At 40.8% G+C, this 23,212-nt stretch overlaps 1 protein-coding gene and 1 pseudogene across 1 annotated transcript; both read left to right on the forward strand.

Moving 5' to 3' along the window:
- Positions 1–5,588: 5,588 nt before the first annotated feature.
- Positions 5,589–6,317, forward strand: LOC104240496 (NAC domain-containing protein 78-like). The gene has a single exon (XM_070168632.1). The coding sequence runs from the start codon at positions 5,589–5,591 to the stop codon at positions 6,315–6,317; it is 729 nt and encodes a 242-aa protein (XP_070024733.1).
- Positions 6,318–7,461: 1,144 nt separating this feature from the next.
- On the forward strand, positions 7,462–12,895 carry LOC104240497 (phototropic-responsive NPH3 family protein NPY2-like; annotated as a pseudogene).
- Positions 12,896–23,212: the final 10,317 nt, after the last annotated feature.

Genomic DNA, 23,212 nt, shown 5'->3' on the forward strand with positions numbered 1-23,212 from the left:
TCGTGGGAAATTTCAACCACCTCCTCAAAGGTAGCACCTGACACCCTCTCCCTGGTAATGAGAATCCAAAGCTGATATGTGAGACCATCAACGAACCTCTGAATCCTCTCTCTCTATCCGTAGGAACCAACCAAACGGCATGGCGAGCTAACTCTGAGAACCTCATCTCATACTGCATCACAGTCATATCTCTCTATCGCAACTACTCAAACTGCCTGCGCAGCTCCTCCCTTCGGGACTGTGGCACATACTTCTCCAATAAAACAACGGAGAACTGCTACCAGGTAAAGGGCGATGCATCAACAGGCCTACGCCTCTCATAAGCCTTCCACCAAGTAAAGGCAGCTCCAGAAAACTAAAAGGTAGTAAATGCGACCCAACTGGTCTCCAGAATACCCGTTGTACGAAGAATCCTCTTACACTTGTCCAAGAAACCCTGGGCATCCTCGCCCATTGTACCGCTGAAACTCAGAGGCTGAAGTCTACCAAACCTCTCCAATGGATGCTGCTCGTCGTCAGGCATAACTAGTACCACACACTCCTGAGTTGGTGCAACCGGCTGGGCTGGAGGTGCCCCCGGTATCTGAAGTCCCTGCACAAACTGCTCAGGTGTGCGAGCAATGGGAGTCTGAGTGCCTCCCCCGGCCTGAGAAGTAGTTGCGGTCGTAGTAACTGAGACTGCCTGAGCCAAACCAGTGTACAGTGATAGGATCTGAGCTAGAGCCTCCTGAAGGCCTAGAATTATAATAGGCACAACCGGTGCCTGAGCTGGTGTTGCTGGAGCATCCGCAACTAGGACCTAATCCTGAACTGGGGCGGCTAGTGGATCTGCAGGTGTCGCCCTAGCTGTTGTGCGGGCTACACCCATGCCTCTACCACAGCCTCAACCACGTCCTCGGCCTCTAGTGGCCCCAACTGGTGGTACTGGTGGTCGTCCATCCTGACCGGTAGCACATTTCCTCATCATCTATGAGAGAATAAAATAACAGAAGTTTAGTACTAGAATCAACAGATTCGCATGATAGGAATTTCAAGAATGTGAAGTTTTTCCAAAAGATTCTGCATCCTCCCGAGGATAAGTACAGACGTCTCCATAGCGATCCGCGAGACTCTACTAAACCGGCTCATGGCTCGCGAGACCTATGTAACCTAGGCTCTGACACCAACTTCTCACGACCCCAAATACCCCAGTTGTGATGGCGCCTATCACAGTACTAGGCAAGCCAACCAAACATTTACCACAACGAAATCTTTTATAAAAATCATTTTCTAGTATCGAATAAGTCTCAAATTCGTCATATGAAATAGATGACTAAAAAGAGAATATGCGGAAAATCCATACAAAATGCCAACTCAGCCTAACAAATCCGGTGTCACTAGTCAAGAGCCTCTAAATACAACTCAAAACTGACTGAATAATACATCATAAGTCTGAAATAACAGAATACTAAGATAGGAAAGAGGAAAGCAGGGATACGAACGTCGTGTAGCTACCTTGCAGTCTCCGGTAAAGCTCTGAGAGTGCTGGAAGCTCTCACTCTGATGCTCGAGCACCTGGATCTGCACACAAAGTACAGAGAGTAACGTGAGTACACTAACTCAATAAGTAACTAAAGTAAATAAAGTCTAAGTGTAGTGACGAGCATTTAAAATCACATAGGAAGTCTCAACAAAAATATCAACTCAAATTCTGCAATTTAATATCCAGTTATCTCATAAAACTCTAGTTCCAGTTCAAAATCCTTTGAAAATATTTAGTCAACATTTTTCAAAAGAGACTCAGTATAAAGGAAGAGTGAAAACATTAAAATGTCAAAGACAAGCCCCTCGGGCAAGGTTTTACTCATAAGTATAGCCTCTCGGGCAAGCCTCTCAGTCATTCGTGACTCAGCTCTCATCACACAGTACTCACACTCAGCACTCCAGCTCAATAAATATCTCATAGTCATAATAATGATAATAATCACTACGGTGTGCAGCCCGATCCATAGTTCATAGTCAATTAAGCTCACGGGGGGTGTGCAGACTCTGGAGGGGCTTCTACAGCCTAAGTGTCATATCGCTGTGGTGCGCAGCCCGATCTAATATATATCGCTATGGCGTGGAGCCCGATCCATATGTATATCGCTGCGGTGTGTAGCCTGATCCATATATATATATATATAATATTGCTGCGGCATGCAGCCCGATCCATAATATATATATCATCCTAACCATTAGGTCATAAACCTCTCTCAGTTATTAACCTCACGGCCACTCGGGCATATCAGTAAAAATGAGGGAACTCAGCCCAAATAGTTTTCATATATTAAGAAATAGAGTGATGAAACCGAATTTAAACAATAAACATGTAAAACATGACTGAAGATATGCTTCCAAAACAAATAGAGTGAGGAAAGTAGTAAAAATACCCCTAAGGTCGTAAACAGGTCGGCACAAGCCCCCAAACATGGCGTACAATCCAAAATATAGTATCAATCTCTAAAATACGGAATATCATAAGATTTCAAATCAAGTACGCGGCTTAATAGTCGCTACGGAATGGACAAAGTCACAATCCCTACTGGTGCACGCCCACATGCTCGTCACCTAGCATGTGCGTCACCTCATTTATCAAAACAATACAACATACCGGGACTTCATACCCTCAGGTCTAGATTTACAATGGTTACTTACCCCAAACTGGTGAAAATATTACTCTGCGATGCCCTTGCCCCTCAACTCACGTCGAATCTATCCAAAAATAGCATCACAATATCAATATATGCTAAGGGAATGAAGCCCATGCAAAAATAATCAAATTACAACACAAATACCGAAATTGACAAAACCCGACCCCGGAGCCCACGTCTCTGAATCAGATAAAAATTATATCAATAAATCTTTATCCTCCCACGAGTCCATACATACCAAAAATACCAAAATCTAACCACAAGTGACCCCTCAAATCCCTAGATTAAGGTCTCCAATTTCCATGCCCTAAACCCCCAATTTTTGCTACTAATTTCCATATATTTCAAGCTTAATCAGTCAAAAACCAACATAGAAACAAGTTTAGGGTCCAAAAACCTTACCTCCACGAAATCCTCTTGAAATCCCTCTTCAATTTGCTCCCTCAAGCTCAAACCCGTATGAGAAAAATGATAAAATAACCAAAAATTCACGAAAGAAACCTTATATACCTTTTGGCCAGGATTTTCGCACTTGTGGCCCATTTTCTGCACCTACAGAACAGCTTCTGCGGCCAGACGACCACTTCTGTGGTTTCCACTTAAATCCTGAAAACTGCACCTGCGGTCTCGCAGGTGCGACCCAACTTCCGCACCCGCGCCTTCAGCTCTTCACACCCAATTCCACATCTGCTGCTAATAGTCCGCTCCTGCAGTCCCGCACCTGCGGTCCCCAATCCGCAGGTGCGGTTATGATAGTAAATCCAGCAGCTTCAGCTGCAAAATTCCAACACCAAACTCCCCGTCAACCATCCGAAATCACCCCCGAGGCCCCCCGGACCTCAACCAAAAGCACGAATAAGTTATATACCACTATCCAAACTTATACCAATCTTCGAAACACCTAAAACAACTTCGAATCAACAAAATAACATCGGATTCAAGCCTAAAGTTCCAAAAACTTTCGAATTTTTTTTTTGATCAAAAAGTCTATCAAACCTCGTCCGAATGACCTGAAATTTTGCACACACGTCACAAATGACACAACGGACCTACTGCAACTTCCGGAATTCCATTCTGACCCCGATATCAAATTTTCACCATCAACCGGAAAACGCCAAAAATCCATTTTCACCAATTCAAGCCTAAATCTATTCCGGACTTTCAAAAATCATTTTGATCATGATCCTAAGTCCCAAATCGCCTTTCGAAGCTATCCAAATGATAAAATCAAATTCCGAGATCGTTCGCTCACAAGTCAACCTCCGGCTAATTTTTCCAACTAAAAGACCAACTTAAGAGAATAAGTGTCTCAAATCTTTCCAAAAATCATTCTGAATTCGGACCGACTAACCCGATACCATATAACATAGATAAAAAAGCATAAAGAAGCATAAATGAGAGAAAATGGAGCGGTAATTCATGAAACGACCGGACGGGTCATTACATAGAGCTGCATTTCTTAGAGATGAATAACCTTAGATGAATGCAATGTTATATTTGGTACTTAATTGTGTCCTATTCATGCTTTCTTATTTTATTAGGTGAAAGTTGATTTGATAACAAAAAGAATATAATTATTTTAAAGCATCTACTCTTAGTTGTGAGGGATAATAAGGAACCGGAAAAGCTAGTAACGATGCACATTGTAGTGTTCTTCAAATATCAATCTGATTTGTTGCCTATAAACACTTATTATTGCTAGCCAAAAACTGTATGTTTCATTTGTATAAGTAGTTATCTTCTGAAGGTATAACTAAAAATAATTTAGAAGTCTTTATTTGTACCGTAAATAGAAGTTATAAGATGAGATTAAATTTATGCAATCTTGTATGAATTAGCGTATGGATTAACATAAATGCATTTTTCTTTTTAATAAAAAAGAGTAATAGTGTCTAAACTTCTATTTAATTTATTATTGGTATGCTTGTCATTTTTTTAGAGATCATGGGATAAATTTACTAGTATCGTTAATATATCGAAGGATTTAAGTTATACTAGTGTAACAATACCATTAACATATAGAATGATACATACATCTAACGCTAAAAGCTTGCTGGCACCCAATTTTTGCACCAAACTTTATCATGCACGATTAATTAGTAGTAATTATAAATATGGTGAAAATATACATTGAGTCAAAGTTAATTCCAAGAAAATGGTGTTTCAAGAAGCGTATATATACATATATGGATGATGTTAAATTTTTAAATTTACAGCTAGTCCAATGACAAAAGACACGTTTTCCTTTTCTCTAGTTTACGTTGGGGTAAATTTACTAGCTTTTCCATTTCTTATAAAAGAGGTGTACGTATAATATTGTCCTTTAATTTCTTTTCTCACTTCAAAAAATCTGTTAGATTAACCAAACATGTGAAAGGGGATATATTAATGACCAAAATAAAGTAATTAACTCCAATATGTTAAGGACTACTTTGATCATTTCTCCTTTAGAAATTTCTTATTGGATGAGTGCAGTTAGAGAAAATAAATAAATTGTAAACGAAAGAGAAAAAAGTAAAAGAAACAAGAAACTATATTTTCAGTTTTACCTGTTCACAACTGTACTAATTAGTTTAATTGTAAAAAAACTTACGCATTGTATACAAAGATTAGGAAAAAACTAACTTGAGTCCCAAGCTTAACCTTCCGCAGAAATCAACACTTCTTTTCTCTCCTAAAAATTTGTTTCCTAAATTTTCTCTGTTGGAATTAACCTGATCAGATATCTATAAATAGTCCATTATATTACAGCATTCACATCAATTAACTTCCGCCATTCGTTTAGGTTTTTCTTTCATAGTTCTTGTCTTCTTACTTGAGAGAACAAAAGTTCTTCTCTTTGCGAATTGCGGAAATTACTATTGTCTCAGTCTTGTGTTTCTCTATAAGCAAGAAAAAGAGACGGCCATATATACCATGTCGATGGTGCCAGCTGCACGCCGTGGGTGTATCATGGGTGTTCGGTTTCACCCTACTGAAGCAGAGTTGATCAACTTTCTGAAAAGGTTCCTAAAGGGCGAGCTTTTGCCGAGTGAATGCCCTAATTTCCAACTTGCCGATATCTATGGAGACCAACCACCATGGGAGATATTTGGAGCTAATTCTGATCATCCCAAAGAGAAGGTTCGCTATATTTTTACTCGGTTGCAGAAGCAGAAGAGTGAGCATACAAGGGTTCGTCGAACTTGCGCCAACGGGACATGGAAAGGCCAAACCGGTATTGATCCTATCAAGAACGCTAAGGGAACTGTGGTTGGGTTTAGAAGATGTTTCAAGTTTCAAACTAGTCGTAGTAAAGAAGGCGAGCACAATAAAAATTGGCTGATGAAAGAATATTCCGTCGGGAATGATTTCTTTAGAGAAAACAATATTCCTAAGGAGGATATTGTTGTGTGCCGAATCAAGAAGAATATAAGATCAAAGAAAAATCATGGGGTAAATATGGAGGAACAAGATGTTCCAAAAGCAATCGAAGCTATGTTACATGGACCTGATGAAGATTACTGCACAACAGTACAACCAGCAACAATATGTCAAGCAGCTGATCAACATCAAGTTAATGACTGGTCCAACTACCAACAGGAGGTCAATTGGGCTGATGATATGCTCATAGGGATAGACGAGTTTGGAGATATAATCTGGTAAGCATGAGTAATGAAAGGGAAGCAGATATATCGATGGCCGACGGGAGGAGAGACACGCAGCAATCAATTTATATATAACTTTGTTGAATGAAGTACTAGATGAAATTTACAGTAAAAATAGGAGTAGCTTTTAGCTAGGTAACAGTTTCTCAGTAGAACTAATTACTTCGTAAAAGAAACTAGCTAGCTATTGCCAGAAGAATTTCCTTGTATTCACATATATATATATATGGAGTATCACTTAATATAACTTTGACATGATTTCCTGCTATGTATTGTTGTAGGTTTAATGCTTAATATCTGTTCTCTGGCAGTAATTCTTTGTCATCATTCATGCTTATCAAAAAATTCTAACTAATTAATCTTTCACAATTTTTGTTGGATCAAATCCATCCTCTGGCTAGCTATAGAACAAATTACTATCCATATTATTCTCGTAGCGTATCTTGTTGGTTTCACTGAATAAAATTATTATTTGTTGTTTTGATTGCAACGGATGTCTTTCTTGTCATACTCTTACTGGTTTTTGTCTGTAGTGCAGGATTTTATAATGACTCTCTAAAGTATTTATTTTGTTCCACATATGTACATTGGTGACTAAACTCCGAGCTAATCAATATCAGGGACTGTTGATATTTTTTGATTATTTTTTTAAAGTGTAACCTCATATAGTCAAGTTAACTGTACTAAGCTTGTTGTTAAACACTGCTAAAGTAAACTAGTTTGATCACCCCCGTCACGAATTGTTTACACGCAAAAGAAGCCCGTTTTAAATTTTCTCTAGGTAGATTCAGAATACGGTGTAATTTTTGTAATCCGATTATTTCCGTTTCCCATATTGTCTCCATAAATATTTTCCCCAAGTTCTTAAATTATAACTTGGATGAATAATGATGTCCCGTACTATTATCAAGTTTACGTTTAATTAATTAATCACATCTTAACCATGCATGATTAGGATTATGAATAGTTAATTCCATATAAATATTTGCTAACAAAAGATTTGGCGCGCGATTCCAATCATCGCAATTGGAGGCATACTATTTCCATTTACACAGTGCTCGAACTAATGATGTTCTAGTTGAGCACCTGAACACATAATAAAGTGTTCCAATTAGACACTTGCCACCGGAGATATTGGAAAAATGGTTTTCAATTTAACGAGGAGAGCCTTCAAATGTATTTAACGGAATAGGAGTTTGTTTTTAATTGATTGGGTTCTTTTTTAACTGACATGCCTTGTTTTTGTTTGTTATAGTACCTGCTTATATTTGATGTGTATAATTACAGGAGGTGGGATATATATTTTAAGTGGTTAATTTATCCAGGTGACGAACACGAGCAGACAGAAGCTTTTTCAAAGTTTGAGACAGAAGTGTCTAATATGAACATTTTATGATGTGTTTAGATGCTCAATCGGAATAGTTAGTGAGAGTAATCCACAGATTATTGTCTGTGAGATAATTAGTGTGTGGTAGTAATATTGTAGTGAAGTGTGTTAAATAAAGAGTGTTATTTCTTTCAAAGTTGTAGTAGTTTCTTGACACTACTAAGTTGCAATATTATAGTGATAATATTGCTCCAGTCGGGTATTGTATTTTACCCCGCTAAAATATTTGGTGCCATTGTTATTCTCTTGTGTTATTATTATTTGCTGTGGATATTATTCCTGAGCGGGATTATTTATTTATTTTATCCCAACAAATGCAAGTGAAGCAAATTGTGATGAAGTTCACATTCATGCCATTCCTAGAGGACCTGCTACCTTTGAAATATGTGCCAAGTTTTGTTACGGCATCACTGTTACAGTGAAGAAGCTATTGAGAAAGGAAACCTTATTTACAAGATTGATGTTTTCCTAAACTCGAGCTTTTTCGGAGCTGGAAAGATTCAATAAAAGTTCTTCAAACTACTAAGTCTCAGTCACGTTTGTGTGAAGAACTAAAGTTGATCAGCCACAGCATTGATGCTATAGCACCCAAGAGAGTGAATTGGTCCTATACGCAAAAGCTTCCAAAGGAGAACAGAAATGATCCTAATTTGAATGGTATTAGAAGCCGCATGGTGCCAAAATATTGGTGGGTTAGGACTTAAGTGAGCTTGAAGTAGATTTATATAAGCGGGTAATTGTCACCATAAAAAACAAAGGCATTCTTTCTTTTGAAGTAATTGGAGAAGCTATGAAAGCTTATGCTTATAGAAGGTGTTTAATAAAGTGTGTTCCAGTTAAATATAGTCTCTAAATGTCGTGCAATATTGGATATGATTGTATGGTTGTTGTCCTCTGAGAAAGGTTGTGTCTCTTCTAGTTTCTTGTTAGAACTGCTGAGAGCATCAATTTCACTTGATTCTGGATAAATTGCAAAAGCTGAACTAGTTAAAAGAATAGGGCATCAATTGTAGGAGGCTTCTGTAAATGATCTTTTGAATCAAGCCGCGAATGGGGAAGGAACCATGTATGATGTCCATGTCGTCCAGAAAATATTAGAAGTTTTTATAATGCGAGATAAGGATTCTGAACCTCAGCTAGAAGATGGAGATGAAATTCAGGAGATCCGAAAGCCAGGGATTTTATTAGAAGCTTCAAAACTAATGGTGGCAAAGCTAGTAGATGGATGCCTTACCAAAATTGCGAAAGATCCTAATATCCCTTTGTCAGCATTTATTGGTCTAGCAGAGATGATATCCAATTTTCCTCGACCCGGTCATGATGGTATCACTGGTGCAATTGATATGTACCTTAAGGAGCACCCTGGAATCAGCAAGAGTGAGAGGCAGAGAATTTTGTAAGATGATGGACTGCAAGAAGCTCTCGGTGGATGCTTGTATGCATGATGTGCAAAACGAGAGGCTATCCCTTCGTTTTGTTCTACAAGTGCTCTTTTTCGAGCAAGTTAGGGCTAATGCATGCCTCGTCTGGGAGCAGTACCCCGGATCTGGCCAAAGCTATTAGGACCTTAATAATGCTTCATCTGGAAGTTCAAGATCTGCAACAACAAATATAGACGAAGATTGGGATGATGCAGCCTTTGCAGAAGAACTCAGGGCCTTGAGAGGAGAGAGCTTGCAGCCTTTAGAATGGGAAATGGCGGAACAAATACAAAGTTAATGGTGATGTAAAGAGCCATGCAGACAAGGCTGCCAATTGCCATGGAGTAGAATGAAAGGTTTGCTCATGTCAAAGAGGATCTTCTCGAAAATCTGGTCAAACAAAAGGGACAAGGGGAGAATAGTGGGTCAGATTCGTCTGATAGTCTTGGATGTGCTAACTTGGAAGAAGCTAAGGAATGTACTCTTGGTGGCTTTTTTTAATATTGATATTAGCATGTCAAAAAGACTAGTCGTCTTTCTCTGAAGTCCTCTAGAAGAAAACGAAGGATATAGTTTGACAAAAAAGTTTATAGGAGGAAATGAAGCCTCTTATGGAGTCCGGAACCCCATTGTAGTTCTTTTGGACTCAAATTACGTAAATAAATGTTAAAAAAAATACCTTTTTATATATAACTCCAAAATACACCACGCTATACCTTAACAATAACTTTTGCCGTTAAGGTATAGCGTGACGTATTTTTACGCTATATATACTGACGATGCATAAAAATACAGCACACTATACCCCTAATTAAATAATTCCCTTCGTCTTCTTCCCCGACCAGAATCGCCCTCCCCATTCTTTTACTTCAACCTCCCTGTTTTTGGTCCCGCCCCCCCCCCCCCAAATCGTCTTCTTTTAAAAAAAATTATGGACCCCACCCGTCACACAAAACGTTAAGAACATAAGTCCCACATCGTAGTAGAGCATCGTATTATTGTGGTTTCACTCTTTCGAACTCAAATATTCACACAAAGCACTACATCGAGGTAATTTGATTTATTTTATGTCGAAACTTGAATAATAATGCATATTAGTTGATTGAATGTGTTTCTATGTCGTTTTATGTTTTATTTGCGAAACTAGTATGTTATATTTATCCGGACTTAGATATTAGTGTTCTAAAAAATGTAAAATTGAGAAATAATTTTTTCTATTAATATCAGGATTTAGATATTAGTGTTTTCATGTCGTTTTGTGTTTTATTTGCGAAAGTAGTATGTTATATGTATTTTTATGAATGTTATGTGATTAAAATGTATTTGTTGTTTATATTTAGTTTAGATTATTTATTAGCGTAGTAAAATATAGAATCTTTTAGCGTAGTAAAGTGTAGAGTATTTTAGCGTAAAATCCCTATAGTTTAAGTATTTCTTATACTGGTAGATGAAAATATATACTTTGTACAATTAAATAATTAAAAATTAAGAATGTAAATTATAAAACAAACACACACAAAATTATCAAAATATTGAATTTGACACACATAATTATTCATGATAGTTTGGTGCTACTGGGCCTCAAATATCGAGCCTGGAACCTAATAGGTATATATACTTTGTACAATTAAATACTTAAAAATTAAGAATTTAAATTATAAAACAACACACACAAAATTATTAAAATATTGAATTTGACACACATAATTATTCATGATAGTTTGGTGCTACTGAGCTCAAATATCGAGTCTGGAACCCAATAGGAATATATACTTTGTACAAGTAAATAATTAAAAATTAAGAATTTAAATTATAAAATAAACACACACAAAATTATCAAAATATTAAATTTGACACGCATAATTATTCAAGATAGTTTGGTACTACTGGGCCTCAAATATCGAGCATGGGACCCAATAGGTATATATATACTTTCTACAATTAAATAATTAAAAATTAAGAATTTAAATTGTAAAACAAACATACACAAAATTATTAAATTATTAAATTTGACACACATAATTATTCATGATAGTTTGGTGCTACTGAGCCTCAAATATTGAGCCTCGAACCCAACAGGTATATATACTTTGCACAATTAAATAATTAAAAATTAAGAATTTAAATTATAAAACAAACACACACAATATTGAATTTGACATACATAATTATTCATGATAGTTTGGTCCTACTGGGCCTCAAATATCGAGTCTCGATCCTAATAGGTATATGTACTTTCTACAATTAAATAATTAAAAATTAAGAATTTAAATTATAATACAAACGCACACAAAATTATCAAAATATTGAATTTGACACACATAAATATTCATGATAGTTTGGTGCTACTGGGCCTTAAATATCGAGCATAGAACCCAATAGGTATATATACTTTGTACAATTAAATAATTAGAAATTGAGAATTTAAATTATAAAACAAACACACACAAAATTATCAAAATATTGAATTTGACACACATAAATATTCATGATAGTATGGTGCTACTGGGCCTCAAATATCGAGCCTGGAACCCAATAGGTAAATATACTTTGTACAATTACATATCATACATACAATTAATGTTGTTTAATTTATAGTTGACGACATGGACGCCGCCTATACATCCCGACTCTTACTCTCGTGAGCTATTAGTGCTACAGGGCGATCATAGGTCTGCTCATATATGAGACGGAGAGTAACTGTCCCAGACTCTCCGCGCTAGGAGAGTGGACGACCTGTGGGATTTTTTGAGGCCCAGAGATCTCCACGAGCGTGTAGTCCAGCGCCTACAGGATACGGGATTTTATAGGATTATTGAGATCGGGCGGATACAGCTCGACTGGGCTTTGATCACGACGTTGATTGAGCGGTGGCAACCGGAGACGCACACTTTTCACCTGCCCATTGGCGAGACCACCATCACGCTGCAGGACGTGGAGGTTTTATATGGCCTGCCCGTTGATTGCATGGCTGTTTCTCTTCCTATTGCTATGAGATCTATGTCGCGCAATGATTATTTGGACATGCCGTAGCAGCTCACGGGTTTCAGGCCACAGGATGAGACTTTTTCGTCGGGTGCCAATCGGTTTTCTTTGACTCCTATTAGACACTACCTGGAGGTACTCCACCCCAATATCACCAACGATACAGAGGAGATACATATTACCCGGTATACGAGGTTGTTGTTGCTTCTTCTATTTGGAGGGGTCTTGTTCCGGAACACTTCGGGGAACCTAGTCAGCATGAGATTTCTTCATAATATTCAGCTGTTAGATGAGTTACCCTATTACAGCTAGGGTTGCTGTTCTCGCCTACATGTACAGGCAGATGTGTCGGGCGAGCATGGGCACTCAGAGAGATGTTTGTGGTTTTTTGCCTCTTCTACAGGTGACAACATATTCGAACAATCTGTTCATCAGTTCTAACTCTACATAGTTAGAATTTATCTTAAACCTGACGTCAACTTTGTATGTTAGGTTTGGGTCTGGGAGCGGTTCTTGCAGTTTCATCCACCTTTACCACAATTACCTCATAATGTAGCACCTTCGGAACTCCCTCTATCCAGGAGGTGGGTTCTCCGCCATACACTTTCACGAGTGTATGATGCTCATCATAATCTCCTCCTCTGCAGGGATGTGTTGGATCTGTTGGAGGGTGCACAGGTAAATATATACCTAAACTTACCTCGTATAGATTAACTTAGTGTTGCGCATATTCACGTTTTGCGTTTTTGTTTGATAGTTCATCTGGATGCCATACAGCGATGATTTGATAGCTAGCCTACCAGCTTATTGCTGGGCCGGCCAACTGATTTGGAGCACTACTTGTCACGACCCATTTTCATAATAGGTCATGATAGCACCCAACACCATTGCCGGGCAAGCCAACGCGGAAAATACTAAATAAACTTTCATTTACCTTTACCCAAAAAAATAGTTGAAATAATTCTTTAAGTTGAACTAAAATCAGAAATGATTAATTAAGTAAAAACAATCATACTACCCCAAAATGATACAGTCTACTAATGTATGTTCCAAGACCTGGTGTCACAAGTTGTGGGCAATTAGTAGAATATACATATGAAAGACTTCTTCAGGCTGCTGAACGGCATAGGAGGGAAGCAACTCACCATAGAAGTCTCGAGTTCACTCAGGGATGCGCACCAGACTGATAGCTAGATACACCTGCCTCAGATCCTGTACAATTAAGTACAAAAGTATAGTATGAGTACATAAACAATATGTACCCAGTAAGTATCCCGTCTAATCTCGAAGAAGTAGAGACGAGAGGTCGACTTGATACTTACTAGGGTCAAATAATATGAGAAAGAATCTGTAATAAGCATGGATAGCACAGTTTATTAGAATTGTATGGCAAGGATTAACTATTATTTTTCCAAATAATATCATGGGTATCCTTTTATGTTTCAAGGCATATATGAAGTTCAATCCACAGAGAAATAATAAGTAAAGCATGTGCAAGCAATACCAAGAGACGTACGGCCCGATCCAACATAAAAGTAAATTGTGCACTGCCGAGGGTCGAACGGCTCTAACCATAGATGTATCTATTACCCCGCTCGCGAATTAGACGTGCGACACGGCCAAATATAAATAAGCTTATCAACAAGTAGATAATAATAATATATATATATATATATATATATCTGAGGAGTAGTTATTCACAGGAATATCCAAATTTTCTTTAAAAGACCAAACAGGATAAGGTTCTACGCACGGACTCTCGTCACCCAGTGCGTACGTAGCCCCTGCATATAATAGCAATTAAATCAATTATTATACCTATGGGGACAATTCCCTCTTATAAGGTTAGAAAAGAGACTCACCTCGCTCCAAAGTGCACTTCCAATACCAAGAACGAGTCCAAGCCCTCAATTCGGAGCCGAACGATCCCAAACTAGTTAAATGAGGTAAGAACTAGTCAATATAGGTTCACATGATAGAATTCTAGCTATTTAAGCAATTTCACAACCTTTAACACAAGTTTCATAAAATCCGACCCCAGGCCCACGTGCCCGGATTCCAAAATATTACGAATGAAGTTGTTCTCTATAACCTAAGGATCGATAATATATGATTTCTAATTTGTTCCATAGCAAATTTCGTGGTTAAATCTAATTTTTACTAAAACCCTGGGTTTTTGCTCTAACCTCATGATTTCACCTTGATACTAGTGTTTAATGTACCTGAGACATGATTATTAAACTAGGAATAGGTAGAACACACCTACCTCAAGATGCTAGGTGAAGATCTTCTCTCAAAAGCTCTAAAATCTCCAATGGAAGAGTGAAGAAGTGATAAAAATAACTTACGACCCGTATTAAATGAACCTCACTTCCTCAGCGATTTCCGTATCTGTGGTCTGATGCGGTCCCGCATCTACGAGAAGAGGACCGCATTTGCGAAAAGGGCTAAAATGGTTGGGACCACTTCTGCGGTCTTGAGGCCGCATCTGCGGAGCCGCTTCTGCGGCTTGGGAGCTGCTTCTGCGGTACCTGGCCTAGCCTGCCCTCGGCCGCATCTGCAATAAAAGGACTGCTTCTGCGGTCCACCAACCGCAGGTGCGGTTATGATAGAAGCAGCAACTTCAGCTCTCCTAATAAATTTCCACTTCACTCGAGCCTCGTTCAATTGACACGCAGGGCTCCCGAGCTCCGCCCAAACATACCGACAAGTCTGAAATCACGAGACATACCTACTTGAACCTTCGGAGCACCCGAAAAAACGCTAAATCTAGGAATTACCCCCTAAAACCAAATGAATCAAACTTATGAACTTCAAGTTCTTAATTTTCCTCTAACGGCCCAAAACGCCCTTAAACTACTCGGATTGACTCCAAATTTTACAGGCAAGTCTTAAATGATATTTCGGTCATGTACCAGGCTTCAGAACCAACATACGAGCCCGATATCTATGAAATCAATCATTAATTAGTTTCTTTAAATCCTTAAAACTTTAGATTAACAATTTCTAATAAAAATTCATTACTCGAGCTAGGGACCTCGGAATTCGATTCCGCGTATACGCCCAGGTCCCATATTTTCACACAGACCCTCCGGGACCGTCAAATCACAAATCCGTGTTCGTTTTCTCAAAATGTTGACCAAAGTCAAACTTAGTCTTTTAAGAAAATTCTAAGGAATCAAATGGGCATATTTCGCTCCAAACTCTTCCAAATCTCAAACCAACCATCCCCGCAAGTCGTAAATTAGCTAAAGCAAGCACGAGGAGTTTTAGTTAAGGGAACGGGGTTCTAAAAGGCCGGTCGTTACATTCTCCACCTCTTAAACAAACGTTCGTCCTCGAACGGACATATAAAAGTACCTGAGCTACTGAATAAATGGGGATATCTGCTCCGCATGTCCTCCTCGGACTCCCAGGTTGCCTCCTCGACTTTGGCCCCTCCACTGGACCCTCACCGCAGAAATACTCTTGGACCTCAACTGTCGGTCCTGTCTATCAATAATAGCAACTAGCTCCTCCTCATAACCCAAACTCTCATCCAGCTGAATAGTACTGAAGTCTAACACATGGGACAAGTCGGAAGATACTTCTGAAGCATCGATACATGAAAAACCGGATGAACTCCCGATAAGCTGGGGGTTAAGGCAAGCTCATAGGCAACCTCCCCAACTCGTCTCAACACCTCAAAGGGACCAATAAACCTTGGGCTCAACTTGCCCTTCTTCCCGAACCTCATAATGCCTTTCATTGGCGAGACTTTCAAGAGAACCTTCTCGCCAACCATGAATGGCACATCACGTGCCTTCTGATCCGCGTAACTCTTTTGTCTGGACTGAGCTGTGTGAAGCCTCTCCTGAATCAACATTACCTTATCAAAGGCATCTTGTACCGAATTTGTACCGTATAACCTAGCCTCCAGGCTCGAACCACCCGATAGGAGAACAACAACGGCAACTATATAAAGCCTCGTATGGAGTCATCTCAATTCTGGACTGATAGTTGTTGTTATATGCAAACTCCGCCAAGGGCAAGAACTGATCCCACTGCCCTCCAAAGTCAATCACACATGCTCTGAGCATGTCCTCCAAAATCTAAATTGTCCGCTCTGACTGCCCGTCGGTCTGAGGATGGAATGTTGTGCTGAGCTTTACATGGGTCCCCAACTCACTCTGAACGGCTCTCCAGAAATGGGAGGTGAACTGAGGGCCTCTATCTGATATAATGGAAACCGACACACCGTGCAACCAGACTATCTCCCAAATGTAGATCTGAGTATACCTCTCCACTGTATAAGTAGTCGCCACTGGGATGAAGTGAGCCGACTTGGTCAACCTATCAATAATGACTCATACTGAATCAAACTCAAGGTCCGCAGCAACCCAACTACGAAATCTATGGTGATGCGCTCCTACTTCTACTATGGTATAGGCATCTGCTGAAGTAGGCCACCCAGCCTCTGGTGTTCATACTTGACCTACTGGCAATTCAAACACCTAGCTACATACTCCACTATGTCTTTATTCATCCTCCACCATCAATAATGTTGCCTCAAGTCACGGCACATCTTCGTAGCACCCGGATGAATGGAATACCGCGAACTGTGCGCGTCCTCTAAAATCCTTCCCCTCAGGCCAACAACATTAGGAACACATAGACGACCCTGAGTCGTAAAACACCATCCTCACCAATAGAAGCATCCTTGGCACCTCCCTAAAGTACCGTCTCTCTGAGAACCGCCAAATGTAGATCATCGAACTGCCTGGCCTTGATCTTCCCCAATAATGAAGACTGAGCAACCACACACTCAAGAACTCGGTTGGGCTCTGAAATGTCCAACCTTACAAATCTGTTAGCCAAGGATTGAATGTACAAAGCTAGTGGCCTCTCCGCTGTTGGAATGAATGCTAAGCTACCCATACTCTCCGTCTTTCTGCTCAAGGCATCCGCGACCATATTTGCCTTGCCCGGATGATAAAGAATGGTGATGTCATAATCCTTTAGTAACTCAAGCCACATGCGCTTCCTCAAACTAAGATCCCTCTGCTTGAATATATGCTACAAGCTGCGATGATCAGTATAGACCTCACATGACACCCCATACAGATAATGTCTTCATATCTAAGGGCATGAACAATCGCGTCCAACTCTAGATCATGCACAGGATAATTCTTCTCATGAACCTTCAGCTAGCGCGAAGCATAGGCAATAACTCGCCCCTCCTGCATCAATACACATCCCAATCCAACGCGCAAAGCGTTGCAATATACCGTATACATCCCTGAACCGGAAGGCAACATAAGAACTTGTGCTATAGTCAAGGCTGTCTTAAGCTTCTGAAAGCTCGCCTCACACCCATCAGACCAATGGAAAGGAGCACCCTTCTGGGTCAATCTAGTCATAGGTGATGCAATAGATGAAAAGCTCTACACGAATCGTCTGTAATAACATGCTAACCCCAGGAAACTCCTAATCTCAGTCATCGAAGTAGGACATGGCCAACTCTGAACTGCCTCAATCTTCTTGGGATCCACCTTAATACCCTCTCCTGACAAAATATGCCCCAACAATGCCACCGACTCTAGCCAAAATTCACACTTGGAGAACTTAGGATATAGCTTCTACTCTCGCAAGGTCTGAAGCACTACTCTCAAATGTTGCTCGTGCGCCCCCAAGCTATGGGAGTATATCAAGATGTCGTCAATGAAGACGATGACAAATGAATCAATATAAAGCCTGAACACCTTGTTCATCAAGTCCATAAATATCGCTGGGGCATTAGTCAAGCCAAAGGACATCATCAAAAATTCATAATGGCCATATCTAGTCTGGAAGGCACTCTTCGGAACATTTGAGTCCTGAATCTTCAGCTGATGGTGCCCTGACCTCAAGTCTATCTTAGAGAACACCCTAGAACCATGCAACTGGTCGAACAAATCATCGATACGAAGCAACGGATACTTGTTCTTGATGGATACTTTGTTCAACTGGCGGTAATCAACGCACATTCGCATAGTCCCATCCTTCTTCTTCACAAATATCACCGGTGCACTCCAAGGTGATACACTGGGCCTAACAAACCCCTTTGCTAACAACTCCTCAAGCTGCTCCTTCAACTCTTTATGAGCCATATGGTACGGTGGAATATATATAGGCTGGGTGCCTGGAGCCAAATCAATACAAAAATCAATATCACGATCTGGTGGCATGCCCGGAAGATCAAAAGGAAAACATCGGCGAACTCCCGAACTACTGGAACTCAATCAATCGTCGGAGACTCTGCGGTGGTATCCCGAACATAAGCTAGATAATCCAAACACCCCTTCTCGACCATATGCCGAGCCTTCAGGAAGGAAATAACCCGACTAGGTGTATCAACTATGGACCCTTTCCACTCCAACCTCGGCAACCCTGGCATCACTAGTGAAACAGTCTTGGCATGGCAATCTAGGACGACATGATAGGGAGACAACCAATCTATGCCCAGGATGACCTCAAAGTCGATCATGTCAAGCAATAAGAGATCCTCTCTAGTCTCGAAACCATAGAATGTGACCACACAGGACTGGTAGATCCGATCCACAATCACAGAATCACCCACAGAAGTGGATACATGAACAGGAGTGCCTAAAGGCTCAGGAGAAATAACCAGGAAACGAGCAAATAGAGATGATACATATGAATAAGTAGACCCTGGATCAAATAATACAGAAGCATCCCTACTACCGACGGAAATAATACCTGTGATGATGACATTTGAGGCCAATGCATCTGGCCTGGCCGGAAGGGCGTAGAATCTAGCTGGAGTGCTGGCTGGCTGGCCTCCACCTAACTGAGTAATAGCTGGCTGACCTCTCCCTGCCTGGCCTTCACCTTTAGGACGGTCCCTACTAGTCTGCCCTCCACCTCTAGGTGGCGGGGCAGCCGGTGCTGAAATTATAGGCTGTTGACCCTGCTGCATTGCCTTGCCCCGAAGTCTGGGGCAGGTCCTCTTCATGTGACCTGGATCTCAACACTAGTAGAATACTCTCGGTACCATAGCCTGCTACCCTGAAGTCTGAGCCTGCTGACCCGAATACCCACTGGAAGAACCCAAGATGGCCGATGGGCAATACAAACTCTCTGGCATGGCACTGGAGGGAGCACTAGAAGAATTCTAATGACCAGAATACCCGCCGGAGGAACCCTAAATAACTGGTGGGTGGAAAGAACTCTCCGGCATCTCACTGAAATAAGACCTCACTGGAGCACCTTGGGGAGGGGGTAGTGGTGCTAAATATGGGGTCTGCTAGGCTGACCCCTCCCGAAGTGACCTCTACCCTTACCTGGGGTGCCTCTAAGCTCTCCCGAAAATCGAGCCCTCTTGTCCTGCTGAATCTTCTCTCTACCCCTCTGGTGATACCCCTCAATCCTGCAAGCAATCTCTACCACTAGCTGGTACTCAGTACCCATCTCCACCTCTCGGGCCGTGCCAGCTCGAATACTGGGGTGCAACCCCGCGACAAATCTCTGCACTCTCTATGCATCTGTGGGAAGTATCATGAGTGCATGGCGACACAACTCAGAAAACCTCGCCTCATAATCAGTCACAGACACTGAACCTGCTCAAGATTCTCAAACTGATACCATAGCTCATCCTTCTCAGATGGTGGAATGTACGTATCCAAGAACAACTGTGCGAATTGACCCCAAGTGCGGGGAGGAGAACCTGCTGGCCTACCTAGAACATAGGACTGCCACCAACTACAGGCCCTGCCCTCAAGCTGAAAAGTAGTGAAGTCAACTCCATGCGACTCCAATATCCGCATGTTGTGTAGTTTGTCCCTGCACCTATCTATGAAGTCCTGGGCATCCTTATGATGCTCTCCCCCGAAGATAGGAGGGTGAAGCCTAGTCCACCTATCCAATAACTTCTATGGATCTCCATCCACAGCTGGTCTAGGCTGGGGCGCCACTGCAGCAACTGGCTGGGGCCCATCTACGGGTAGTGCACCCGGAGTTTAATACTCTGCAGCTGCATGTCCAAGAGCCTGAGCATTAGGGGTATGTTCTCTCCCTCCTGCCTATGATGTAGCTGGATCTGCTAGAAATAAACCAGCCTGGGTCATAGAATCCATGAACCGTAGTATACGGTCCATGACCTCCTGGAATCCCGGTGTTGTCATAAAGTCCGTCGGGTGGGCTCAGCTGCGGGCACCTCACCCTGCTCCTCGATGATAGGATCTTCTGCGGGATCTGTTGGTGGTACTACTGGGATAACTCTGGGATGCGCTCGTCCCCTACCTCAGGCCGGTGCCCTTTCCCAGCCTCTGCCTCGGCCTCTAGCAACGGGGGAGCAGCTCCGCCCGGATCTAAAACATCAGTCGCGCGTGTCCTCACCATTTGTGAGAGAATAGAAGAGAGAAATTTAGCATAACGTCCTCTGTACGATAGGAAATGAATAAAGAGTAGTGTTTCTAACATCCTATAGCCTCTCGAAGATAAATACAGACGTCTCTATACCGATCCGCAAGACTCTATTAGGTTTGACCAAGACTTGTGAGAACTATGTGAACTTAGTGCTCTGATACCATATTGTCATAACCAATTTCCATAATAGGTCATGATGGCGCCCAACACCATTGTCGGGCAAGCCAACGCAGAAAATACTAAATAAACTTTCATTTACCTTTACCCAAAAAAAATAGTTGAAATAATTCTTTTAGTTGAGCTAAAAATCAGAAATGATTAATTAAGTCATAACAATCATACAACCCCAAAATGATACAGTCCACTAATGTGTGTGCTAAGACCTTGTATCACAAGTTGTGGGCAACTAGTAGAATATATAAAAGAATCACACTATCCTACTGTCCGAAACAGAATAGACAGCAAAAAATACATAAGAAAGACTTCTTTAGGCTGCTGAACGGCATGGGAGGGAAGCAGCTCACCGTAGAAGTCTCAAGTCCGCTCAGGGATGCGCACCAGACTGATAGCCAGATACACCTGTCTCAGATCCTGTACAATTAAGTACAGAAGTGTAGTATGAGTACATAAACAATATGTACCCAGTAAGTATCTCGTCTAATCTCGAAGAAGTGGAGACAAGAGGTTGACTTGATACTTACTAGGGTCAAATAATATGAGAAAGAATCTGTAATAAGCATGGATAGCACAGTTTATTAGAATTGTATGGTAATGATTAACAATTCTTTTTCCATATAATATCATGGGTATCCATTTACGTTTCAAGGAATATATGAAGTTCAGTCCACAGAGAAATACTAAGTAAAGCATGTGCAAGCAATACCGAGGGACGTACGGCTCGATCTAACATAAAAGTAAATTGCGCACTGCTCAGGGTCGAACGGCTCGAACCACAGATGCATCTATTACCCCGCTCGTGAATTACACATGCGACGCGGTCAAATATAAATAAGCTCATCAACAAGCAGACAATAATATATATATCTGAGGAGTAGTTATTCACAGGAATATCCAAATTTTCTTTAAAAGACCAAACAGGATAAGGTTCCCCCTACTAGTCTCATTTACCTTAATCAACATAATTTATACGAATCTGAATTTAACATCACAAAAATATCACGTAGAGCATGCTTTTGGGTCCTAGACTACCCAGACTTAACAGAATAGTCGCTACGCACAGACTCTCGTCAGCTATTGCGTACGTAGCCCCCACATATAATAAATTAATTCAATTATTACACCTATGGGGAAAATTTCCTCTTACAAGGTTAGAAAGGAGTCTCACCTCGCTCCAAAGTGCACTTCCAATACCATGAACGAGTCCAAGACCTCAATTCGGAGCCGAACGATCTCAAACTAGTTAAATGAGGTAAGAACTAGTTAATATAGGTTCACGAGATCGAATTCTAGCTATTTAAGCAATTTCCCAACCTTTTACACAAGTTTCCTAAAATCCGACCCTGGGCCCATATGCCCGGATTTCGAAATTTTTTGAAGGAAGTTGTTATCTATAACCTAAAGATCGATAATATATGATTTCTAATTTGTTCCATAGTAAATTTTGTGGTTAAATTTAACTTTTACTAAAACCCTAGGTTTTTGCTCTAACCCCATGATACTAGTATTTAATCCACCTAAGACATGATTATTAAACTAGGAATAGGTAGAACACACTTACCTCAAGATGCTAGGTGAAGATCTTCTCTCAAAAGCTCTAAAATCGCCAATGGAAGAGTGAAAAAGTGAAAAAATGACTTAGGAGACGTATTAAATGAACCTCACTACCTCGGCGATTTCCGCATCTACGGTCCCGCATGTGCGAGAAAAGGACTGCATCAGTGAAAGGGGCTAAAATGGCTGGGACTGCTTCTGCGGTCTTGAGGCCGCTTATGCGATTCCTGGCCTGGCCTGCCCTGGGCTGCAACTGCGATGAAAGGACCACTTCTATGGTCTTGCACCTGTGGTCTACTAACCGCAGGTGCGGTTATGACAGAAGCAGCAGCTTTAGCTCGCCTCAAAAATTTCCACTTCACTCGAGCCTCGTCTGATTGACGCTCAAGGCTCCCGAGCCCCGCCCGGACATACCGACAAGTCTGAAATCACGAGACGGACCTACTTGAACCTTCGGAGCACCCGAAACAATGCTAAATCTAGGAATCACCCCCTAAAACCAAATGAATCAAACTTATGAACTTCAAGTTCTTAATTTTCCTCTAACGGGCCAAAATGCCCTTAAACTACTCGAATTGACTCCAAATTTTACAGGCAAGTCTTAAAACTTCAGATTAACAATTTTTAATAAAAATTCATTACTTGGGCTAGGGACCTCGGAATTAGATTCCGGGCATACGCCCAGTTTCCCTATTTTTTCACGGACCCTCCGGAACCGTCAAATCATGAATCCGGGTCTGTTTGCTCAAAATATTGACCAAAGTCAAACTTAGTCTTTTTAGAGAATTCTAAGGAATCAAATGAGCATATTTCGCTCCAAACTCTTCCAAATCTCAAACCAACCGTCTCCGTAAGTTGTAAATTAGCTAAAACAAGCATGGGGAGTTTTATTTAAGGGAACAGGGTTCTAAAAGGCAAAACAACCGGTCGGGTCATTACATTTCTGCCCCGCTCATATGCCTC

This window comes from Nicotiana sylvestris, chromosome 3, assembly GCF_000393655.2.
Source record: "Nicotiana sylvestris chromosome 3, ASM39365v2, whole genome shotgun sequence".
NCBI classification, from domain to species: domain Eukaryota; kingdom Viridiplantae; phylum Streptophyta; class Magnoliopsida; order Solanales; family Solanaceae; genus Nicotiana; species Nicotiana sylvestris.

Bases quoted from the DNA above. Each gene is read 5' to 3' on its own strand.
- LOC104240496 (XM_070168632.1), top strand. From the start codon at position 5,589: ATGTCGATGGTGCCAGCTGCACGCCGTGGGTGTATCATGGGTGTTCGG.